General features: G+C 42.7%; 1 protein-coding gene across 4 annotated transcripts in view; it reads left to right on the top strand.

The window, feature by feature from the left end:
- The window catches only part of ACSL3 (acyl-CoA synthetase long chain family member 3), a 75,001-nt gene that overhangs the window by 31,544 nt on the left and 22,252 nt on the right, over window positions 1-21,205 (top strand). For 2 of the 4 annotated variants that reach the window (XM_058703324.1, XM_058703315.1), the window contains 4 exons: window positions 8,289-8,706; window positions 17,411-17,588; window positions 19,071-19,180; window positions 20,489-20,627. In XM_058703324.1, coding sequence (XP_058559307.1) covers window positions 8,329-8,706; window positions 17,411-17,588; window positions 19,071-19,180; window positions 20,489-20,627 — 805 coding nt within the window. In that variant the 5' untranslated portion in view covers window positions 8,289-8,328. Of the gene's footprint in view, window positions 1-1,784; window positions 1,890-8,288; window positions 8,707-16,302; window positions 16,364-17,410; window positions 17,589-19,070; window positions 19,181-20,488; window positions 20,628-21,205 lie in introns of those variants that run through there. The other 2 variants (XM_058703334.1, XM_058703344.1) reach the window with 2 other exon arrangements.

Raw genomic sequence — 21,205 nt, 5'->3', positions numbered from 1 at the left:
AGTCAGCTTGTTATTTTAATTAGCAGTTCTGGGAGTGTAGTAAAGATGGAAGTTTTATATTCTTTATGGTGGGAAATTAATGTACTTTGACCCCAAATAGCTTCCTTTAAAATTTATAAATAATCGCTTAAAAACCTTGACCTGTCCATACTGTTGTCAGACATAAACTATGCAGGCCCGTATATACCTTTTTTTAAGAACTAGTAAGGTGCATGGAAGTCCCTTCAGGTCGACTGCAAGTACATATAACTAGTTTTAATGGCTGCCTCATCGTTCATACTGCGGATGTATATGTTCTTCAGCTTTTTCTTTGATTGATTTAGATCATTTTGTTTTCAGTTGTTCAGAGAAAATTTTCCATGAACAATTTACTGATACAGTAATTCATTCATCAGGCAGCATCCAATGAGTAGATAGAAAGGAGCTCCAAAGAGCTCTGAAAGGTGAGGTTTCTATAGATCAAAGGGAGCAGAAATACGGAAGGTATACTGGGCATTTGCTGATTGTTTAAGGCAGGGTTACTTTTCTCATGTGGAGCAAAGGAACGTCTTGGAGCCAGTTCAGGTAACTTGCTGAGAGGGCAAGCGCCGACTGGTTGACCCAAGTCTTCCATTTCTCTGTGAGCTAACGGTGGAAGCTTAAGTTTTGGGTTGCTGACTTGGGGCTTAGCCTGAGCTTGGGTTTAGCCTGAGTGACTCCATCTTGGGCCTAATCTGGTTACTTTAACACAGTTTTTTTTGCCTCTGAAGTGATAGTGGCATGTCCTCCAAGCTTTGCCTTTAAATTGTACTGCTTACTGTTCCTTCTTGTTGCAGTCATCTGTCCCCCTATTCCTGAAATACTTGAACATCAAGCTGTGACTCTGCTTCTATCCTGTCATGATTCTTAGTGGTTTCAATATCTTCCCAGTTGAATTTCTTGACCTCCTGTCCTTAAATGATCTCATACTCTGCCTTTGCTGTCCCTTTGTTATCACAACCTAGTCCTCTTCATGAACAATAACTGTATGCCTTCCACACTGTCGGTTTCAAGCATTCGATTCAGACCATCACCTCCTTTTAGTAAGACAGTTCCATCTTGCTCTGTTTTAGTACCTCAACGCCAACAGTTCTGTAACCCAACACAGGACCTGATTGCCTTGATCCTGTCTCTTTTTCACAAACCCTTTACCTCCTTAGGGGCTATCCTTCGCTCGGCTGAAAAACTCCCTGATTAGTCATGGTAGCCACTGCCTTGGAAATAGCCTTCATTCCCTTGTCTTCCTCCCCTTCCCCATGTTTTGTTCTGGGACTTGCTGGTAAAACCCTCTCCTGGGTTAATGCAGCTCTCTGTCTGATTCACGTTTGTGCTCCACCAGCCGAACTTGGCTGGGAAGCACACAACAGCTGGGTGGGTCTCTCTTTACATCAGGACTCAGACCTCAGGCGGGCTTTAGGCGCTGCCGAGGGAGCCTCCTGGCTCCTGCTCCGTCTATTTTCCTGTTCTCCTAGAGGATTATTTGATACTTTACTTCTCCTTAATTTTAAGTTTCTTTATTTTGAGAGGAGGGAGAAGGACGGCGAGAGAGAGAGAGAGAGAGAGAGAGAGAGAGAGAGAGAGAGAGAGTGAGTGAGTCCCAAGCAGGCTCTGTGCTGTCAGTGCAGAGCCCAACACGGGGCTCGAACCCATGAACCGCGAGATCATGACCCCGGCCAAAATCAAGAGTCGGATGCTTAACTGACTGAGCCACTTGGGTGCCCCTTTCTCCTTAATTTTTAGTACCCTTCTTTCTTCCTCCCTTTCAGCCAGTGATTGTGCTTCCTATTACTCTGAGAAGATAGAAGCGCTCAGAAAAGAACCTTCTACTAGCTCCTGGTACCGCCCACATGCATCTGTGCCCCTGTTGCTCCGTAAGGCCAACCTCTTCCACTTGTGTGCTGTGTCTCATTCTCTGTTCTGCTTAATCTTCTTCTTCCTCTACTGAGTCATAGCCCTCAGCATGAAGACAAGCTATAACTATCTCTTATCTTTAAAACAAAAGAGTCCTAGTATCCACTTCTCTGTTCCTCTTTAAAGTGCTCCTCCTCTTCTTTCCTAAACTCTCTCCAGTTGGGCTTTGATCCTTAACACAGCTATTTTCAAGGTCAACAGTGACCTTCACACCTGTATGCATCTTTTCTTTCGTTTTCCTCTACGACGCTTGACTCTTTTTTCTTTTTAATTTGTAACAGCTCTTTGTATATTTTGTCATGTGTTTTTTCCTTTTGATTTTCAAATAGTTTCACCAGACAAATGTTAAATCTTTAAAATTTATGTAGAAGAGTAAATCTGTAAGAATTGATAAGAAAGTTTTGAAGCACATGCAGAGTGTGAGTCTTACTAGATATTTAAAATAGTAGTTCTCAAACAGTGCACATAAAACTTACATGGTGGTTGTTTAAAAGTGAGTCTGCCAGTAGAGTTTTCAACTTATAGGGTAGGGAGGAAAGAATGGGAAGACCTGTCTGAGGAGCCTTCTGTTTAAATACACTCTAAGCAATTCTGGTATGATTGGTCCATGTATCACAGTTGAGAATCACTGTTGCAAATCTACTGTATTTGGAGGCATGACAAAGCAGTAGACAGGTCCAAGGAGCAGAATAATGTCTAGACACAGATCCAGTTGTGAACAAGAACTCACTGTTGAAGATGACGTTTTGGTCATTGAGAAAAGTGGGGTTGATTTAATAAGCAGTTCAGGTAATTCATCTGAAAGAAGAAGTTGGCTTTCTCCCTTGTACAATGTGGAAAAACAAACTCCATAATGATGAAAGGTCTAAATGTAAAAATTATGTAAATCCTGGAAAAAATACAGGAGGACAGTAGTTTAACCCTGGGATGGATGAGGCCTTCTTAAAGTGGATTGGAAATCTAAAAGTTGTGAAGGAAATGAACAGATTTAATCGTTCGGGTTTGTTTTCTGAAAGGTGATACTCATTCTAAGACGAGGCAACATAAGAGGGTACCTGTGACTGCTTTCCTAGTTCTAGATTTTCCACAGCCCCTTCAGCAAATAGGATGCAGTTGACCAAAGGTTTGTTACTTTACCTTGTTTGTCTAAAACATTTTAGAAAAATTAAATGTCTTAATTGCATGTGGCTGGTACATGTAGGCTGCGTGTGATGCTACTGAACGCTTCCTCCTCGGCTCTCCCAACCCTTGGCTTTCACGGTCCTGCCCTCTCCAGGTACTGCTTTTATTGGTCTCGCCAGTGGGATTTTGCTCTTCAGTCTTGGCTTTGGTTTCCTTACAGAGTTTTCTGTCCTTGAACTTGATCTCGGAGATTTCCTACCTTGTCCTCCTCCATCTGATTATGGCTCTAAAAGGTGTGTGCTTCCAGCTCTGATCCCTCTTAACTCCCATAGTTTCTATGTTTGGATGACTCACAGGCATCTTAAACTCCTTAGTGTCAAGACTTGCATTCGTCTCCTTCCCACCAGCCATCCAGCTGCTGACCAGCTACTTCTCGTGTCTCTGTCTCACTTGAAGGCACCCGAGCCATTTCCCTTCTTTCACTGCAGCTCCTCTCATTCGGGACTTTCCTCCCTAGGATTCTGATCCACCTGACTGTGTTAAGAAAGATTTCAGTTGTTGGGAAGGCCTGGAGGAACAGTGGCTGCTGCCACCCTCTGGGCAGTTGGGCAATTGGGAGCTGGGAATCCTAGCTGCTGGCTTCCCGGCACACACGTTAGTCACCCTTCTCCCAGGAGCCGAGGATTATTTTCAACTCTGGTTCATCTGATCGCCTCGCCTCATGTTTCTGCTGCCTTTAGCTGACAGCCGATTTTCTTTCTTTTTTTAATAATTTTTTTAATGTTTATTCATTTTTGAGAGAGAGAGAGAGATGGAGGGGGAGAGAGGGAGGGAGAGAGAGAGAGAAAGATAAAGCATGAATGGGGGAGGGGTAGAGAGGGAGGGAGACAGAATCCGAAGCAGGCTCCAGGCTCTGAGCTGTAGCTGTCAGCACAGAGCCCGACGTGGGACTCGAACCCACAAACTGTGAGATCATGACCTAAGCCGAAGTCAGACGCTGAACCGACTGAGCCACGTAGGTGCCCCGTGGTTAACTAATTTTCTAAAACACTGGAATGCAGTGTACAGTGGAACGCCCATGAAGTTTCTTCTCAGCATTAAAGGACCTAAGGATTTGACTTTAATGCCCTGCCCCTGTCTCCTCACCCCCACCCTGCTCCACTGGAACCCCTGCTGCTTCTGGTGCTTATTCAAATTATGTGGTGTCCTTTGTTTAAAAATCTCTATCCCCCCACCCCTCAATCCCTTTGCTAGTAGTACTACGCTGTCTTGATCACTATTGCTTTGTGCTGAGTTTTGGAATTGAGATGTATGACCCCTCCAGCGTTGTTCTTTTTCAAGGTTGTTTTGGCTGTTCTGGCTACTTTGAATTTCCATGCAAATTTTAGCTTGAAAGATTCCGTATCAAAGCCAGTAGAGATTTTGATAAGGATTGTGTTGAATCTGTGCGCCAGTTTGGAGAATTGTCATTTTAACAGTAGTAAGTCTTACAGTCCATATATAGCAGATGTTTTTCCATTTATTTAGGCTTTTAATATCTTTAAACAGTGTTTTCTAGTTTTCATAGTAAACTTCTTGTTATATCTTATCCAAAGTATTATTTCTGATAAATATAATTGCTTTAACCTAATTTTCTGATTGTTCATTGCTACTGTATAGAAATACAATTGATCTGTATATATTCATCGTCCGCCCTGCGACTTTTGCTGAGCTGCTTACTAGTTCTATTAGTTTTTTAATGGATTAGTTAGGATTTTCTGTACAGTCATCATACAGTCATTATCTGCAGGTAAGATTTTTTTTATTACAGTGTTATTTTTTAATTCAAAACACAGACATGTGAAATAAAATTTCAGGGAGAATACATTATCTGCAGGTAAGATTTTTTTTTATTACAGTGTTATTTTTTAATTCAAAACACAGACATGTGAAATAAAATTTCAGGGAGAATAACATCCTTCCCCTGGATTATTGAGATACATTTTATTCTTTGCAGCTCTGATGTCCTGGAAGTAGTAGGACCATTTGTCTTTTTGTTTTGTTTTTAAATGTTTATTTATTTTGAGAGAGAGAGAGAGAGAGAGAGAGAGAATCCAAAGCAGGCTCCACATTGTCAGCACAGAGCCCGACATGACACGGGGCTCGATCTCATGAACTGTAAGATCAAGACCTGAGCCAAAATCAGGAGTCAGAAGCTTAACTGAGTCTCCCAGGTACCCCAGGACCGTTTATTTTTTATTGTGCCATTTTCCTAAATAGAGACTTCCAATGGGTCCCCATTAATGGCATAAATCTAGATTCTCTGGACTCTTCCTCCAGATGACTTGTCAAAGAAAACAGTGTGGAATGGAACGGTGAACAGAGCCTGGGGACTATTTGAGGGTCGTGGCTTCTCACCAGCTTTGCGTGGGCAAATTTGGAGGTGTTCTTTATCTTGTAAAATTGCAGAGTTGGACATCTACTTTATTTTTGAAGGTTTTATTTATTTAAAAATATTTTTTTAATGTTTTTATTTTTGAGAGAGAGAGAGGGAGAGAGAGAGACAGAGTGTGAGCTGGGGAGGGGCAGAGAGAGGGAGACACAGAATCTGAAGCAGGCTCCAGGCTCTGAGCTGTCAGTACAGAGCCCGACACGGGGCTCAAACCCACGGACTGTGAGATCATGCCCTGAGCCAAAGTCGGACGCTTAACTGACTGCGCCACCCAGGCACCCCTTTAGGGTTTTATTTTTTAAGTAATCTCTGTACCCAGCATGGGACTTGAACCCACAACCCTGAGATCAAGAATTGTTTGCTCTGTTGACCAAGCCAGCCAGGCATCTCTGGACTTTTAATTTTTTCCCTTAGTTCTTTGAACGTGTTTATGATAGCTGCTTTGATGTCTTGTCTGAGTCTGACATTTGGGCCCTCTTGTGGACAGTTTCTGTTGCCCGCTTTCTCCCACTGTGTTTGGGTCTTCCTTTGCTGTCTGTCTGTATGCCCCATAATTTTTTGCTGTAAGCTGCACATTTCAGCATTTCTGAATGCTGACTCCCCTCCCCCTTTCCCCTGGCTTCTTGCTGTTGTGCTGCTGGCTTGCCTATTTGTTTAGTGACTTGGCTGGCTTATTTGACTGCAGTTTCCACCCCCCACCCCCGCCTCGGGAGCACACCGAGTGCCCTTGAAGTGCCCTCTTTAGGGGATGACGGCATGGTTTTAGTAGGACGCTCTTTAACTATTTTCTTTCTCTGATCTCCTTGTTAAATTTCTGCCAAGTTCACGCCCAGCAGTTATTCTCCGCTGATAGCTAGCTGATTGCCTTATTGTATTGGACAGAGCCCTGGGCCATAAATTGCCTCACCGTGTGATCCAGTCAAATTATATGGCCTTTGTAAAGGGGCTGTGTTTGAGGCCACTCTTTGAGCTGTCCTGACTCCCGAAGGGCTCTTCTTAGGTTCTCTTTTCCCTGATTCCATGAAACTTCTATTTACTCCTTCCTTGCTCTCCTGGAACTACCAGCCTCGGCCGAATCGCTCCTCACCAAGGTCTCCATTGTTTTCCTCAGCGCCACTAGGCCTGAGCTCCCTGTTCTCTGTTCTGACGAAAGTCAGCCCGCTTGGGGCTTGCTAAGGGGCTCTCCGTCCTTACAGCCTGCTTTGGCCTGAGCGGAACCCGTGTGCCATTGCTCCAGAGCCAGGGGCAGGGACAGCAGCCTGGCCTGTGCTCTGGGAGTGAGGTGCTGGGCTGCGGCTGTCGCCACTGGTCTTCTCTGGAGCTTTGCTCTCTGTCTGGACGTTATCGACAGGCTGAGGCAAGGGTAACTGGTGCCCAGCGTTCTTGGCCGGCTGTGCCCGCAGTAGAGCTTCCTCGCGTTTCTTGGCCACATTTGCCTGGAATAGAATTTCTACAGCATGGAGTTGGGGAGAGGAGCTGAGCATGCTAGAAATCATAACCCCTGGGTTTGAAGCTGGATGGAGTCATTAGTAGTTTGCTTCAGTTTCGCTTCTTCAAAAATGATGTTGTTACCTACCTACCACACAGAGGAGTGTTTCCTCTCGAGTGCTCAGTTTCCCTCCGATAGGCATGTGGCCCACTCTCTCTCTTCCTTGTAAGCCTCTGCTCGGATATCACTGGCCCTAGAACAGGGTTCTCCTACAGAGAAACGGGACACCGAGGCTTTCTTTGTCCGGGAAGCAACTTTGTTCATCATGCCAGCACGGGCTCAGTGGGTTCGTACCTGAAAAACTGAGCCCCAAGTACAACGGGTTGTAGCCTTTTATGCAATTTCTACTTCTTTGTGTCCCATATATGGTGACACATATAGTCCGATTGGACATAGTCCAAGTTACAGAGTCATGTCAGAGCTATGCATATGTGTAGAGAAGTTGATTGGGCCACATTGCACGTTGCCTTCCTTTGTTCTGAGAAGGCCTTACCGCCTTCCTTAGAGAGGGACTCTGCCACAGCCCAAGCGGCTCTTGTGGGCCCCTCATAGAGCGTCTCTCCAGCCTTGCCCATTCACCTCGTGTTTCCCTTCCCTGGTTCATTTTTCCTCCAGGGATTTGCCGACACTTGGCCTGCGTACGTATATTTGTTCGTCCGCTGCTCCCAGCGACCGCGTGGACTCCGTGAGAGGAGGTTCACTGTTGTATTTCCTGTACTTAGGACAGTATCCGACACATAGTAGATTGTCAACAGATCTGATGATATAAGTATAAAGACCAAGGTTTACAGCCTCCTTGCTTCACCATGCAACCTGCCTAAATTGGAAAATACCACGCAGGAAGTGGATTCTGTGTTGTTTGCCAACTCCAGCTGCTTGTTGCTGCCTAGAGAGAGGGAATGGGGCCCACTGGGAAAGAATGCAGCGATTATTTAATAGTGGCTGCCGAGCCACGAGGGAGGAAATGGTGTATACCGTTGCGTTCCCTGGGGAAGTGAGGAGATTGCCAGGAAGAGGAAATCGGCACGTTTTTGCTGTGGATTCTGATGTAGGTCTTCTGGCTTGCTCCTTCTTCACCACTTGGGGTTAGGTTGGAAAAGCCACCTGTTTATAGAATGATGTGGAAAGAGATACAAGACACTTGGAAGACACTCACCTGTGCCATATCAGGGTGGACAGGACATTGCTGGAGGCCAATACTTGCTGCTGCTTGATTGGAAAAAAATATCTGCATTTGCCCACCTAATATGAAGGATTTTTCTTTAAAGTTACTTAAAAATGATTTTGAACTAATACCTTTCTTTCTCTTCCTTCTAGATTCTTATGGAAATCTGTTAATTCTACTTTTTGAGCACTTATGAATAACCACGTATCTTCAAAACCATCTACCATGAAGCTAAAACAGACCATCAACCCCATTCTTTTGTATTTCATACATTTTATAATATCACTTTATACTGTTATAACGTACATTCCATATTATTTTCTGTTTGAGACAAGACAAGAAAAATCAAACCGAATTAAAGCAAAGCCTGTGAGTTCAAAACCTGAGTCTGCATACAGATCTGTTAACAGCTTGGATGGTTTGGCCTCCGTATTATACCCTGGATGTGATACACTAGATAAAGTCTTTATGTATGCAAAAAACAAATTTAAGGACAAAAGACTCTTGGGGACACGTGAAATTTTAAATGAGGAAGATGAAGTACAACCAAATGGAAAAATTTTTAAAAAGGTAAGGTGATCTTTCATTGCCTTTTGTTTTTCCTCTGAGTAAAGTGTGCTTGTAGAAATGGCGGCAAGGGACAGGTACAGCCTGCTTCTCTTGGACGTTGCTGATGTGGCGGGAGGAACAGGGTAGGAAGGGGACCTGACTGTGCCCTGATCTCCTTCTGTACTCTCTTGTACAGATTGGTCTGAGTTTTCACAAACCATTGAGACTGCCCACTGAGCCTGAATGTCTAACGTGGCTTGGAATAGAATGTCTAGAGCAGTTTTGGGTCTGAAACCATATTCCTGGGTAGTTACACAAGCGCTTGTGTGTGCTTGAGATGGTTCTGGGTTTTGGGATGTGGGGCCTGCTGTTTCTGATTTTAATGTAGGTTCTGTTGGGTGCTTTATGTCTTGGTACTTTGACAGTGGCAATTGCATGTTTTGTAAAGAATTTTCTCTGGGACGCCTGGGTGTCTCAGTTGGTTGAGCGTCTGACTTCGGCTCAGGTCATGATTTCATGGCCCGTGAGTTCGAGCCCTGCATTAGGCTCTGTGCTGACTCTTTCAAAAATAAACATTAAAAAAAAATTAGAAAAAGAAAAAATTTCCATAAATATAGACAAGCCTGCCATTGTTGATTTGAAACAGGATAAGATATCCTTAAAGAAAATATAAAGATAGTGGTTAAGAACCTGGATTCCAGATCCACACTATGGGTTTGGATCTCAGCTTTGCCACTTAACTAGCTGTGTGACTTTGTAAAAGTTATTTAACAAATCGGCCTCAGTTTCTTTATCTGTAACGTGAAGATAATGATTATTGCTGATATTTATTAGCATTTCGTAGGAGTCAGGCTATTTTAAGTGTTTTACATATATCAAGTTATTTAAGACTTAAAATAGCCATATGAGTTAGTGTTATCCTTGTTATTTTACAGATGACAGCACAGAGGCACAGATGGAGAATGTACACGGGGACATTTCAGTTAGCAAGTAGTAAAGTGAAGATTAGAACCTGCTCCATCCTTCGTAAATGCCAGCTCTCAGACTTGTCGAGAGGATAAATTGAATGTGTGTGCACATATAAACACATGTGTGTAGATAGCTTGTGGCATCTGGGGTAAATGCCCTAGACTGCATTAGTACTATTGTCTTGAGAATTTGGTGGACAAAATTATATGAATGAATACAGTACATATCACCAAGCAGTGCAACACTCTGAAGGGTAGGGAGTACAGAAAGGGCACGAAAATGCTGGTTTTGAACTTGGATACAGGATTTTTTTTTTTTTTAATGTTTATTTTTGAGAGAGAGAGAATGTGAAGCCCAATGCTGGGCTTGAACTCACAAACGGAACCGTGAGATCATGATCTGAGCTGAAGTCAGACGCTTAACCCACTGAGCCACCCAGGTGCCCTGACACATGACTTTCTTATAAGCAGTTCTTAAAGTTCCAGTAGGTAAAAACTGAAGATAATTTTTTTTATTGTTTTAAAGTTTATTTTGAGAGAGAGAGCACACGAAAGCAGGAGAGGGGCAGGGAGAGAGAGAAAGAGTGTGAGAGAGAATATCCCAAGCAGGCTTATCACCACCATCAGTGCAGAGCCCAACAACAGGGCTCGATCTCACAAACCCATGAGAGCTGAAACTAAGAGTCGGCTGTTTAACCAACTGAGTCACCCAGGCGCCCCAAGATACACAATTTTTTTAGAAGCAGTAAGATGATCTGTAGCTGTTTGATAATTTGGTCAGGTTATATGTTTAGTACGTATGTAGGCGAAGTTGTTCTTTCCTCTTACTCTTTTTTCCATCTACATCCTGACTCCAGCTGCTTTTTTTTTCTGTTAGTCACGAAGGAACCTCTCAGGTTTGGGGGAGAGTTCAAATAATCACACCACGGAATGAAATACTCAGAGCTTCTCCTGGGATGTTCCTTAACTTACCAGCCTGTTAATTTCAGCACTTATCCATACAAATTCTGTAGTCCTTTTCTTCTAAACATGAAGGAGGTGGCAAGCAAGTTAACATCAGTAACTCCTAGAAATTAAAACATGATTTTAAGTCTAGACAACAGAACCTGTAAGTGTTCATCCCCTCTAAGCAGAGTGATCTTTTATCTTGTTCTGCCTGGAGCCGTCCTTGTTTTATCTTGCTTTCCCTGTCACATTAACGGTGTAGTGGCTTGGGGAAATGATAGGGTCACTCTACTTTTAAGGCATATTCTCTCTTCTGCTGACTTAGATGAATTGTTTTCTATTAAGTTCACTTAAGGTCTATCTGGAGTTAATAGCACATTTCTTGAAACGGAAATCATAAAGTTACCTATGTTTGTTTATTCTTCTAGCCTATAGATTTTAACTTATAAAACATTTTATCATAATGGTATCTGATATTTAGTTGCCATATTTACTTTTTATGAAATACCATCCTCGATTTTGTCTTTGAGAGATCTGGCAGTTATACAGGGTACCAAAAACACTTCCACTTTCTTAGGTGCTAAAGTTTTCCACTCCTCTGCCTTCTCTTAAAAACATTCCTTTTGTTTGTTTGTTGATCTAATGCTATTTGAATTCAAAGATTGGTTCTCTTGTTTCTAATCTCAGCATGTGTAACAGAAGTCCTCCTTTAGCAGGAGGGTTAATTTTTTTCTCCAGAATTGCACATGTGTTATAGGCATTTTATAAGACTGGCACTATTTTTCAGTCCTCACAGTAGCAAACTAGCTTCCAAGTATGTGAACAGGAAATCAGTATGGTAGACGTGAGATTCCTTCTTACTTCAGGTATCAGTGTAATTAGGACAAAATAAAATCCTAGAGCTATCGAAGTTTCTCCTTCAACGTGGCCAGATAACACAACGGATGCAAGGAAAGTTTTTCCCTGTCGTGTGTGTGTGTGTGTGTGTGTGTGTGTGTGTGTGTGTGTAGCCTTTTCCTCCCTGTCCTGCCTGCGGTGTCTTTGTTGTCCTCATTTACTCAACAGAAATATTTGAACTCAGATAGGAGAGTTGAAAAGGAAAACACTTGTAGTCAGCTGCCTTCTCTGTCTGTATCATGTTACTGTCAAGTCTGTCTGCCATGCGATTGGCATTTGTGATTCATTGGACTTTTTCGGGAGGGCTCTATATAAATAAACTCTGATATAGAAAATGTCATATTTGAAATGAGGCTAATTGGGAAAAAATTAATTTTTAGGTTTCGTGTGTAGTAAACGAATCCAATGTTTTCTGTTAGCCTTACTCAAGAAGAAAGTGCCACACCACTGATTAGCTAAGACTCTGGTTTTCTCGGTCTGTGTGGTAACTCTAACATTGGACTGTGGGTATCTCAACTGGGTGTTATAAACATGCTGGGTTTTTTTTCACGTTTTGTTTTCTTGTTTACACCCACTGTATTGCAGCAGAAGCAGCCTCTGCTCTGACAGTAAAAGGGGGACATTTCACAACAGGTGTTTAGGTAGATGTAAGAGTGGAGTTGCTTAGGGTAATGTGGCTTCTGCTCGGAATGCTTCCCAACTAGAGCGCAGACGTGTTTGTAATGAAATGTACCGTCATTCAGTAGTTTCCCTGTTTGACAGTAATCTTGAATTGGGAAAGCCAGCCAGTGATGTAGCAGTATGTCAACGTTTCCTTCCTTCTTGTTTTGGGGGCTGAGCTTTGGGGATTAACCCTAGAATGTATCTGATATAGTTGAAACAAAGATACCCAGACCTTTATTTCAAATAAAGATACCCAGAACTCTGAAGCTTTGTTTCCATCATATCCTAAGTCAGTTTTGAGCTCCCGAGGAAAGATAAGCAGAGAAGTCAGTGGTGATGATTCTACTCTGATTATGCCCATGGTAGTGTGGCCTTCTGCTTCACTAAGACCGGTCTCTCTGGGGGGCACAAAGAGAAAAAAGGCAGAGAAGCAGAGGCTGCTATGTTCTTGAGGCTTGGCAAGCTTTTCCAGAAGTCTCCTCTGGCTGTATGAAACTACGGTGGGGCTCTGAGCACCTGGGACCTGTGTCAGCCTCTCCCAACACCAGCCTTCCTGGCCGCGAATGCATCGAATGCATCGTACTAAGGTCTTTGGAAATTAAGAACAGTGAAGGATTGATTTCCAGAGCGTCTTTAAAATACATGGACCTGAAATAGAACAAAGTTGCAAAGAAAAAAAATAATTTTACAGTGAAATAAAAAGGAGCATGAGGCCAGCTCAGACATTTAGTAATCTACCCACCAGAAACACTGTATTTTGCACACATTAGAGAGAAGAAAGTAAAAGAGATCATATAATCATGGTGCTTAGAAAGAGAAGATTTCACTATGCTATGCTATTCTTTGTAAATTGATCCAAAAAGATCATAGAAATACTCGTTTCTGCTCTTGGAAATTGACTTAGCTTGCCTCTTCCACAGTGCCTACTTTTGTGTTATTGCTTATTCCAGAGTCATTCATATATATATATGAATATATATAAATATATAAATAAATCTATTTGCATATGTGTATGGTATTTATTTTCTGACCCGTTAGGACATTTACATCCTAATTTATAGAAAAAACAATGGGCAGTCTCTTGGCCAGGGTTCGTGTTTCGGTTGTTAGAGTGCTCTCCCCAGCCAGAACCTTGGCTTTCCTTTCCATGCTTGTTTCTCTCCTGGTCAGCCCGTTTGTGAGAGGCACCGCCGGGTAACAAATGGCTCGAGCCAAAGAACCAGGAGTCTGATTTTTTTTTCCCCCCCTTAATAGTTCCCCCATCCCCCTTTTTACGGGTCTTCTGCTTCCACGCTTGCCCCTACTCTAACCCACGCACACTCAGCAGTTGAAAGGATCTTTTACAAATGTCAATCAGGCCACCGTTCTCACCTGCACAGTGACAGCCGCCTCCTTCTGTAGCATCCTCGGAGCGCTGTAATTTAGTCCTTAGATTCCGGAATGAGCCTGTCCGGGTTTGCATTCTGGTCCTACGTCGGCTGTGTGATTTTTGAGCAAGTTATGCTTACTCTCTCTACGCCTCGGTGTTCTCATTGGTAAAATAGGGCTAATAATACTGTGTCTCAAGAGTTAGTGTGAGAGTCTTACAAGCTGCTGCTGCAGTGTGCTTTGCACGGCGTGAACACTGGCAGAGGTTGGCCGCCCTCCTCCTCATCGTCGTTCTCCTCATGATCATCACCCATCATCCAGACCTGCTGGATATTTTCACCCTCTGGCTCCTTCACAATAAATTGTCATGATCTTCATTCGCACAGAGTAGGGCTAAATGAAACCAGGTGTACTTTGTTGAGGAAGGCAGGAAAGTGTTCGTTTTGAAGTACTTCTCTTCTAAATGGCTAAAGTAAAAGAAAAGTTGGTACTTGAACTGGTCAAACCCTTAGCTACCAGAAAACTTGATCTTTATTTGATTGTGTCATTTGTCAGGGTCCTGTATAGTTAAGTATTGTATGCTTTTATTTTACAGAATTTTCTGTATGTTACCTCCACTTTATTTTTATAGGTTATCTTTTGAGATAAGAGGCCCTCATCTTAGCATCATCAATATGTTCCTGAACAAAGTCAATTATTAAGTTTCTCTGTTCTGGGCAGTGGTAGTCTGAGTGATAACACTGATATTTACACATGTGTATGTCACACCTGTCACAGAATAAAGATAAGCCAATTAAATGTGAGAGAGGAAACCACCCGAGGAAAGCAGCCATAGGGCCTATCTTAACTTTCCCTCTAACTTTACAAATTAGGAAACTGCTCAAAGGCTCCATGGTAGACGTTTACCTATCCAGACTAGTCATTCCTTTTCCTGACTCAGAGTTGGGAAAATTGAACAGATTAGTGTCTCAGGGGTCATGGATAAGAATATATGGTGTGTGTAGATGAGCGGGGGAGGGGCAGAGAAGGAGAGAGAGAATCCCAAGCAGGCTCCAAGCTGTCAGCACAGAGCCCGACGTGGGGCTCGATCTCATGAACCCTGAGATCGTGACCTGGGCTGAAATCAGGAGTCGGATGCTTAACTGACTGAGCCAACCAGGCGCCCCATGGATAAGAATAGTTGAGAGGTGGCAGGCAAAGGATGTGCACAATGGAAGGGTGGCCAGAACAAAAGTAGCTTGAGGGGTGAAATGATCAGGTGGATGTGGATGTTTTTAAAAGCAGTTTTTTCAAAAATGAGGCTTCTAGAGGAGACAGGGGTCAGAAGACTCTCTGAAGCCCAGAGTGAATTGAAATTTTGTTTAATTAACACTGCTCATTCTATGCGTATAGGAAATAATGACTGAGTGCCAACTATACGCCATTAGGGAGACACAGGTTACCCTTCTCAGGGCTCTTACATTTGTATTGGAGGAAGAGCGACAGTAAGTAGTAAGTTAAAGATTTAATATCTACTGTGAAGACCTAATGCTAATTGGAGATCAGGGTTAGCCTCTCTTCGTGGAGGTCTGAACAACAGAAGAGCCACCTCTGTGAAGATCTGTGTAATGAACCTTCCGTGTAGTGGGACGGGATAGTGCACTCACTGACTCTAAAACTGGAATGCAGCCTGTTGGGTGAGGCAGTTGGGGTGCCAAATGGAAGGAAGGTATTCTGACCCTGAGAACGAGCACCTCTCTAAATTTTGTGCCCATGGCACCCATCTTGCCTCATCTTAGCTCCTTCCCTGGCCCAGCCTGTTTGAAGGACAGAAAGGACAAAGCATTTACAGGAAGTAATGAGTTAGGGGAAGAGGGTTTGATATGAGCACAGAGATGCTGGCAATGGCTAGGTCCCAGGGCTTTGTAGGCCAGGGTAAGGTTTTTGAACTTGGCTATGCATGTAGAGGTGGTTAAGGTTGGAGACAGAAGTTTGGGAAGCGCCTTGAAGTAAAGTCTTTGTAAGTTTGGCTTTTGCTAGGGGTGCTTCAACCATTGTGATACCATGAGATTGATTCTGCAGAGACCAAGGACACAGATGTATGTAGGCTGTTAAACTTGGTGGTAGGAAGATAAGGTCATTCCTGTTGCATTTCTAATTTCTCAGTGATCTATGAGATCGTACCATCAGCTGGAAGTGGAGAAGCGAGGGAGAGAGGGTGGGGCAGAGGATATTTGAGTGGAGAGGTTTCAAGTAGCCATTTCAGAGGGAGTGAAAATGAATACAGCAGGGAGGTATAATAGGATTGCTGGGTCTATGATCCTGGATAGAATGAGGTTGGGTGTTCTTTTTAGCAGTGTGGGCAGGGAGTAAATAAATGAATTTAATCCCAGGTTTGAGCTAACCATAGGGACAAATTTAGAATTGGAAATTTTTTCCAGTAAAAGACAAAATTGCAGGGTGGGTAGGGGCCTTTAAATGGAATCTTGATGGGAAAGATAGAAGATTCAGTGGTTTAAAGAATTTAGTGAAATTCAGTATGGTTACACTTCAGTTAAATTTGTGATTTGATTTCTTTGCCATATGGTGGCCCCATTATATGGATTTAAATACTTGGATTATACAGATAATACCTTTCAGAACACACACATTCTCTGAAACTTACAAAGCTCATCATTTAGATTCTGGAATCTAAGAGGTAGCTCATGCTTATCTTTGGAGTATAAAATTCTTAATAATTGTAATCCAGTTTGTGCACATTTTGGCCAAATTCTCATCTGTCTTCTCACCCCCACAGAGCTCCTTTTGAAGTCATTGGAGCTCCCCGTGCTGAGCATTTCATGGGGGTGCAGAGCAAGGTGAGAGTTTGGAACCACTAAGTTCAATAAGTATTTTAAATCCAGTTGCCTTAACCATCAAAATAAGAATTTATTTCTTAAGTACATTATGGAATAGGACACTAGAGGGCAGTATTTACCCCCCCCTTTTTTTCCTTTTTGTATCTTCGCCCAGCCTCTTATTTCTAGAACTGTCTTAAATGTATGCATTTTTGAAAATGAATGTGGTTAGATGGTTTTAAGGTGTGTGAGAGATGTATTAGTGAAACAGCCATGTTTGGGAACTATATGTATATATTTGTAGTGTGAGGAGGTTTTTATCCAATCTATAGGTAATTGGGGATTTATGGTATGATATAAGTTGGAGAAAATTCCTAAACAAAAATGTTAGCCAGTTCTACAAGAGGATTATTACTAACGTAGACTTAATGTTACCTGTACTTATGGTAAACACAAATAAAACGTTGAAAGCCCAGTGGTGCCAGTTGGTACTTAAGGCTTAGATGAATAATGTGACTAGTCCTGGTTGGATACAGCAATTCAAATTGAACAGCCATAAATATGTCTATTATCTTGGGTCTGTCCAGTTTCTGTTTGTGAATCATATTGTATCATTTGATAGTAAAAGCTGGGAATTCATAAATAGAAGGAAAGTAAAATATTGGTACCCTTAGTACTTGATATTAGGCTAAATTTTAAGCTAACATCTATATTGTTTAAGTTAATGATCTATAAGTGAATTAATAATGTAGGATCCTTTGGTCAAAAAATTGATCTTTAAAATCCTGTCAAACTCTGAAGATTTTTGAAAATAACACCCCCCCCCCGCCATTACAGTGAAGGATTTAGCATGCGATTTGTCATAGAAAATGTCACAAAATAGCTAATTTTCAAAACAGGTTTTTTTCACTTGAAACTCACTGTCTAACTTTTGTTAGAAAGAAATAGTTAAATTACATGCAGACGTAACTCTGGTTTGTCCTAGAACTTGGAGCAACTCTTGGCTTCTTTCTAGAAAACAATATTTTGGTTACATTAAAAGGTATTTATATGTTTTTTGTTTATCAGGTTATTCTCGGACACTATAATTGGCTCTCCTATGAAGATGTCTTCGTTAGAGCTCTTAATTTTGGAAATGGCTTACAGATGTTGGGTCAGAAACCAAAGACCAACATCGCCATCTTCTGTGAAACCAGGGCCGAATGGATGATTGCTGCACAGGCGTGCTTTATGTATAATTTTCAGCGTACGTAGGCTTTCTGATCTTCTGGAAGAGCAGACTTGAGTTACTGTGGGACAGAGGATATTGTTTGTTTATAAATATTTCATTCTTAAGAAATTAAAATCCGGGAGTTAATTTCACCTTGCATCTAATCAGGGGAGAATTCTGTTACAACTTCGAGTTGTGGGTCTACTTTGGGAAAGGAATCAAGTGTGGAACAGTTGGGGGGCCGGTGTGGTAAGGGGACTGGAACGTATGACTGCGGGGCTCGGAGCCTAGCGAGTGAGGCCTACGCCTGTGGGTCAGGGAAGGCTCGGCCGGTCCTCTCAGGAGCTCTCTTGTGAAGTTAGTGTCACTTTGTTGTGCCATTTCTGTTAGCAGTGACAGGTGACATCAGTACTCGAACCCAACTGCAAGTTCAGTGATAGGGAGTTTTTATATTGTAGTAATTCAAGTGGCAACCCTGAGGCCCCAGCCTGTGAGGTCGTCCTGGGAGCTTAGCTCAGAGGCCTTGGTGCCAAAACGTGACGTGACGTCTGGACGTTGACTTACCTTTGAGATGAAACAGAAAAGATGACGCTTTTATCAGGTTTCCTGCTGTAAATATATTTTTTTTAAAAACTGACATACCCTTTGGCTTTCATAGGTTCGGGTTTACGGTATGCTTCTTTTGAGAAGCTTTAAAATAATTAGCTTTCAAAGTCACTTTAAGTCTAGCTTCTGTCAGTTAGGCAGAAAGCAAATAAAAGCCCACAGGATCATCATTAAATGTCAGCGTTTCTAGAATGTTTTTCTTTAGTTTTCTACTTTAGAGTAAGCAGTACTGCCATTTGTTCATGTTAATATATCGCACCATCAACCCGGTACTCAGTGCGTCTTACTGGTATATTTTCTTTTTTCTTATTTTCGTACCAAGTAGTTAACTAAGGCTTTGACGTTTTAGGAGTCAAATATAATCCCTTCCATTGTGGCATCCCAGAGCAACATCTGTAGGTGAAACAAAACTTAAAAAAATTAAAAAAAATTTTTTTTAAAATTATATTTGAGAGAGAGAGAGAGAGACAGAGAGAGGGAGGGAGAGAGATACCAAGCAGGGGAGGGGCAGGAAGAGAGGGAGACACAGAATCCGAAGCAGGCTCCAGGCTCTGAGCTGTCAGCATAGAACCCGATGTAGGGTTTGAACTCGTGAACCATGAGACCATGATCTGAGCCAAAGGCAGATGCTCAACTGACTGAGCCACCCAGGCACCCCTCAAATTTTTTTGTTTTAAAATATTGGAAATCTTGGGGGAGCAATTAGGTAGGAAAGCGTGAGTGAGTGGGCATGTTTATTAGTATATTGAAATAATTTAAAAAATCGTAGCACAGTTATGTAATAAGCCATGGATGGTTAAATTTAGGGCTCAGTATACCACTATGATTCATGACCACTTTCAGAGACTTTGTTTATATTTGGTACTTCCATGAAATGTTCAAACACTTGACTTGCCCTTCTTTTCCCTGTAGTTGTTACATTGTATGCTACTCTAGGAGGTCCGGCTATTGTTCATGGATTGAATGAAACAGAGGTGACCAACATCATTACCAGTAAAGAACTCTTGCAAACAAAGTTGAAGGTGAGGACTGCAGTTATTTTGTAACTGTCCAAAACCTGAGAATTTTCAGTGTCTTGGGCTCTGATACTGATGCTATTATGACCTTTCAAATCCTGAATATCTTTGTAAACTTTTAGGAATATCATAGTTCATTCCTTTCCTTTAGAAAAGAAAAAGTAGATTTTGCCTGTATTTATGTATAAGTAGTGCATAGAGTTTCAGAGTGATTGGTAAGTATAATATATACGCCCGTGTCTAAGGGGAAGGGGTCATAACTTTCATTGTGTTCACTTGTGTTCTAGTCTATTTTCAGTAAATTTCTAATTTTGAAGGGTTGTTTCTAAACTAGTAACTCATTTTATGTTGGAAGCATTGGGTCATTATGAGGTTTTAGAATTTTTTTAAGGAAAAAGGAGACTTTATGAAACTATAGGAGAAAAGGGGTTTAAGTCTCTAGATGACTTCCTGTGAAAACAGTAATATCTGCCTTTTTTTTTTTTAAGTTTATTTATTTATTTTTAGAGAGAGAGAGAGAGAGAGAGAGAGAGAGCACTCTCAAGAATATGAGCGGGGTAGGGGCAGAGAGAGAGAGAGAGAGAGAGAGAGGGAGGGAGAGGGAGAGAGAGAAGATCCCAAGCAGGCTCCATGCTGTCAGCACAGAGCCCGATGTGGGGCTCAGTCTTCTGACCCCGAGATCATGACCTGAACCCATGTCAAGGGTCAGACAGTTAACCGACGCCCCTGGCGATTTTTTTGTTTTAAATTTGTTTATTTATTTTGAAAGAGAAAGAGAAAACCAGTGGGGGAAGGGCAGTGTGAGAAGGGGACAGAGGATCTGAAGCCGGCTCTGAGCCCGATGTGGGGCTCAACCTCACGAACCGAACCGTGAGATCATGACCTGTGCCCTGAAGTCAGATGCTTAACCACCTGAGCCACCCAGGCGCCCTTTTTATATGCAGGTTTGTAAGTGAATCCCCCCATCTTTGTTAGCCTCTTGAAAACATGCGGGGCGATGGCTGCTCCATTGTTCCAGCGGCCTGTGTTTACACGCCTATTTTGTAAGGAAGTGACTTTGTTGATTAGGATTGTACCAAAGAACAGGGCACACAGTAAGTCTAATGCCATAAAATAGCAATGTAAATTTCCGACCGGTATTTCTCCATCTGAAGGAAGTGGTATTCATACCAGTGCACCCCCTCACCCTTTTTTGGAGGCAAGAAATGGATAATTCTGTGACTGTGGTAAACTACCTTTCTCGTGTCCTGGACTGGCTCTAAGCTGTTCGCTGACGGATAGTGAAGAACATGAGGCACGCTTGTGTTTTTCCAGGATATCGTTTCTTTAGTCCCACGCCTGCGGCACATCATCACCGTGGACGGGAAGCCACCGACCTGGTCCGAATTCCCCAAGGGCGTCATCGTGCACACCATGGCCGCGGTGCAGGCCCTCGGAGCCAAGGCGAGCGCAGGTACTGCACACCCCGCCAGGTCCCTCCCGGGGTTCTGCAGCGACTGTGCTCTCCGGAGTCGTTCCAGACCCTGAAGTCAGGTCAGGGACAAACCCACTTCCTGAACCGTCACTTTGGGAAGTACGGCCACTCTACATCTACTGTTTTCTGCCCTTTGAAGAAAGGTTTCAGGAAGAACCCACACGTTAATTTATTCGTATTCTAAAAAGTAGTACGTATTTGAGATTAGTTGGAAAGACTTTTATGTTCGACAGGTTTCCCGTTTCTTTCCTCTGATAGTTTTGAGTGGTTTGAAGTTACTTTCGTAAATAGTGGCGTCAAACCAGTGCTATGTGAATTCTGTGTAAGTATGAGCAGGTGGCTGGAGTGGCTAATCCTGGATTCCCCGCTTTCATTCCCGGCTCAGACTCTCCCTCTTCCTTCCAGAGGGAATGTCTTCTCATCCTCTAGCTGGAACACGTGGGCATGGTGATGCTGGAGGTTCCCACTCTCAGTGTCACCGAGTGTTAGCGTATTGGGATTTGGGAATATCACAGAAGCTGCTACGATGCCGGGACTGGATTTCCTTTGTAGCTGGA

This window comes from Neofelis nebulosa, chromosome 2 (genome assembly GCF_028018385.1).
Source record: "Neofelis nebulosa isolate mNeoNeb1 chromosome 2, mNeoNeb1.pri, whole genome shotgun sequence".
Lineage (NCBI taxonomy): Eukaryota > Metazoa > Chordata > Mammalia > Carnivora > Felidae > Neofelis > Neofelis nebulosa.
Note: the sequence above shows the minus strand (reverse complement) of the source record. Positions and strands in the feature narration are given on the sequence as shown.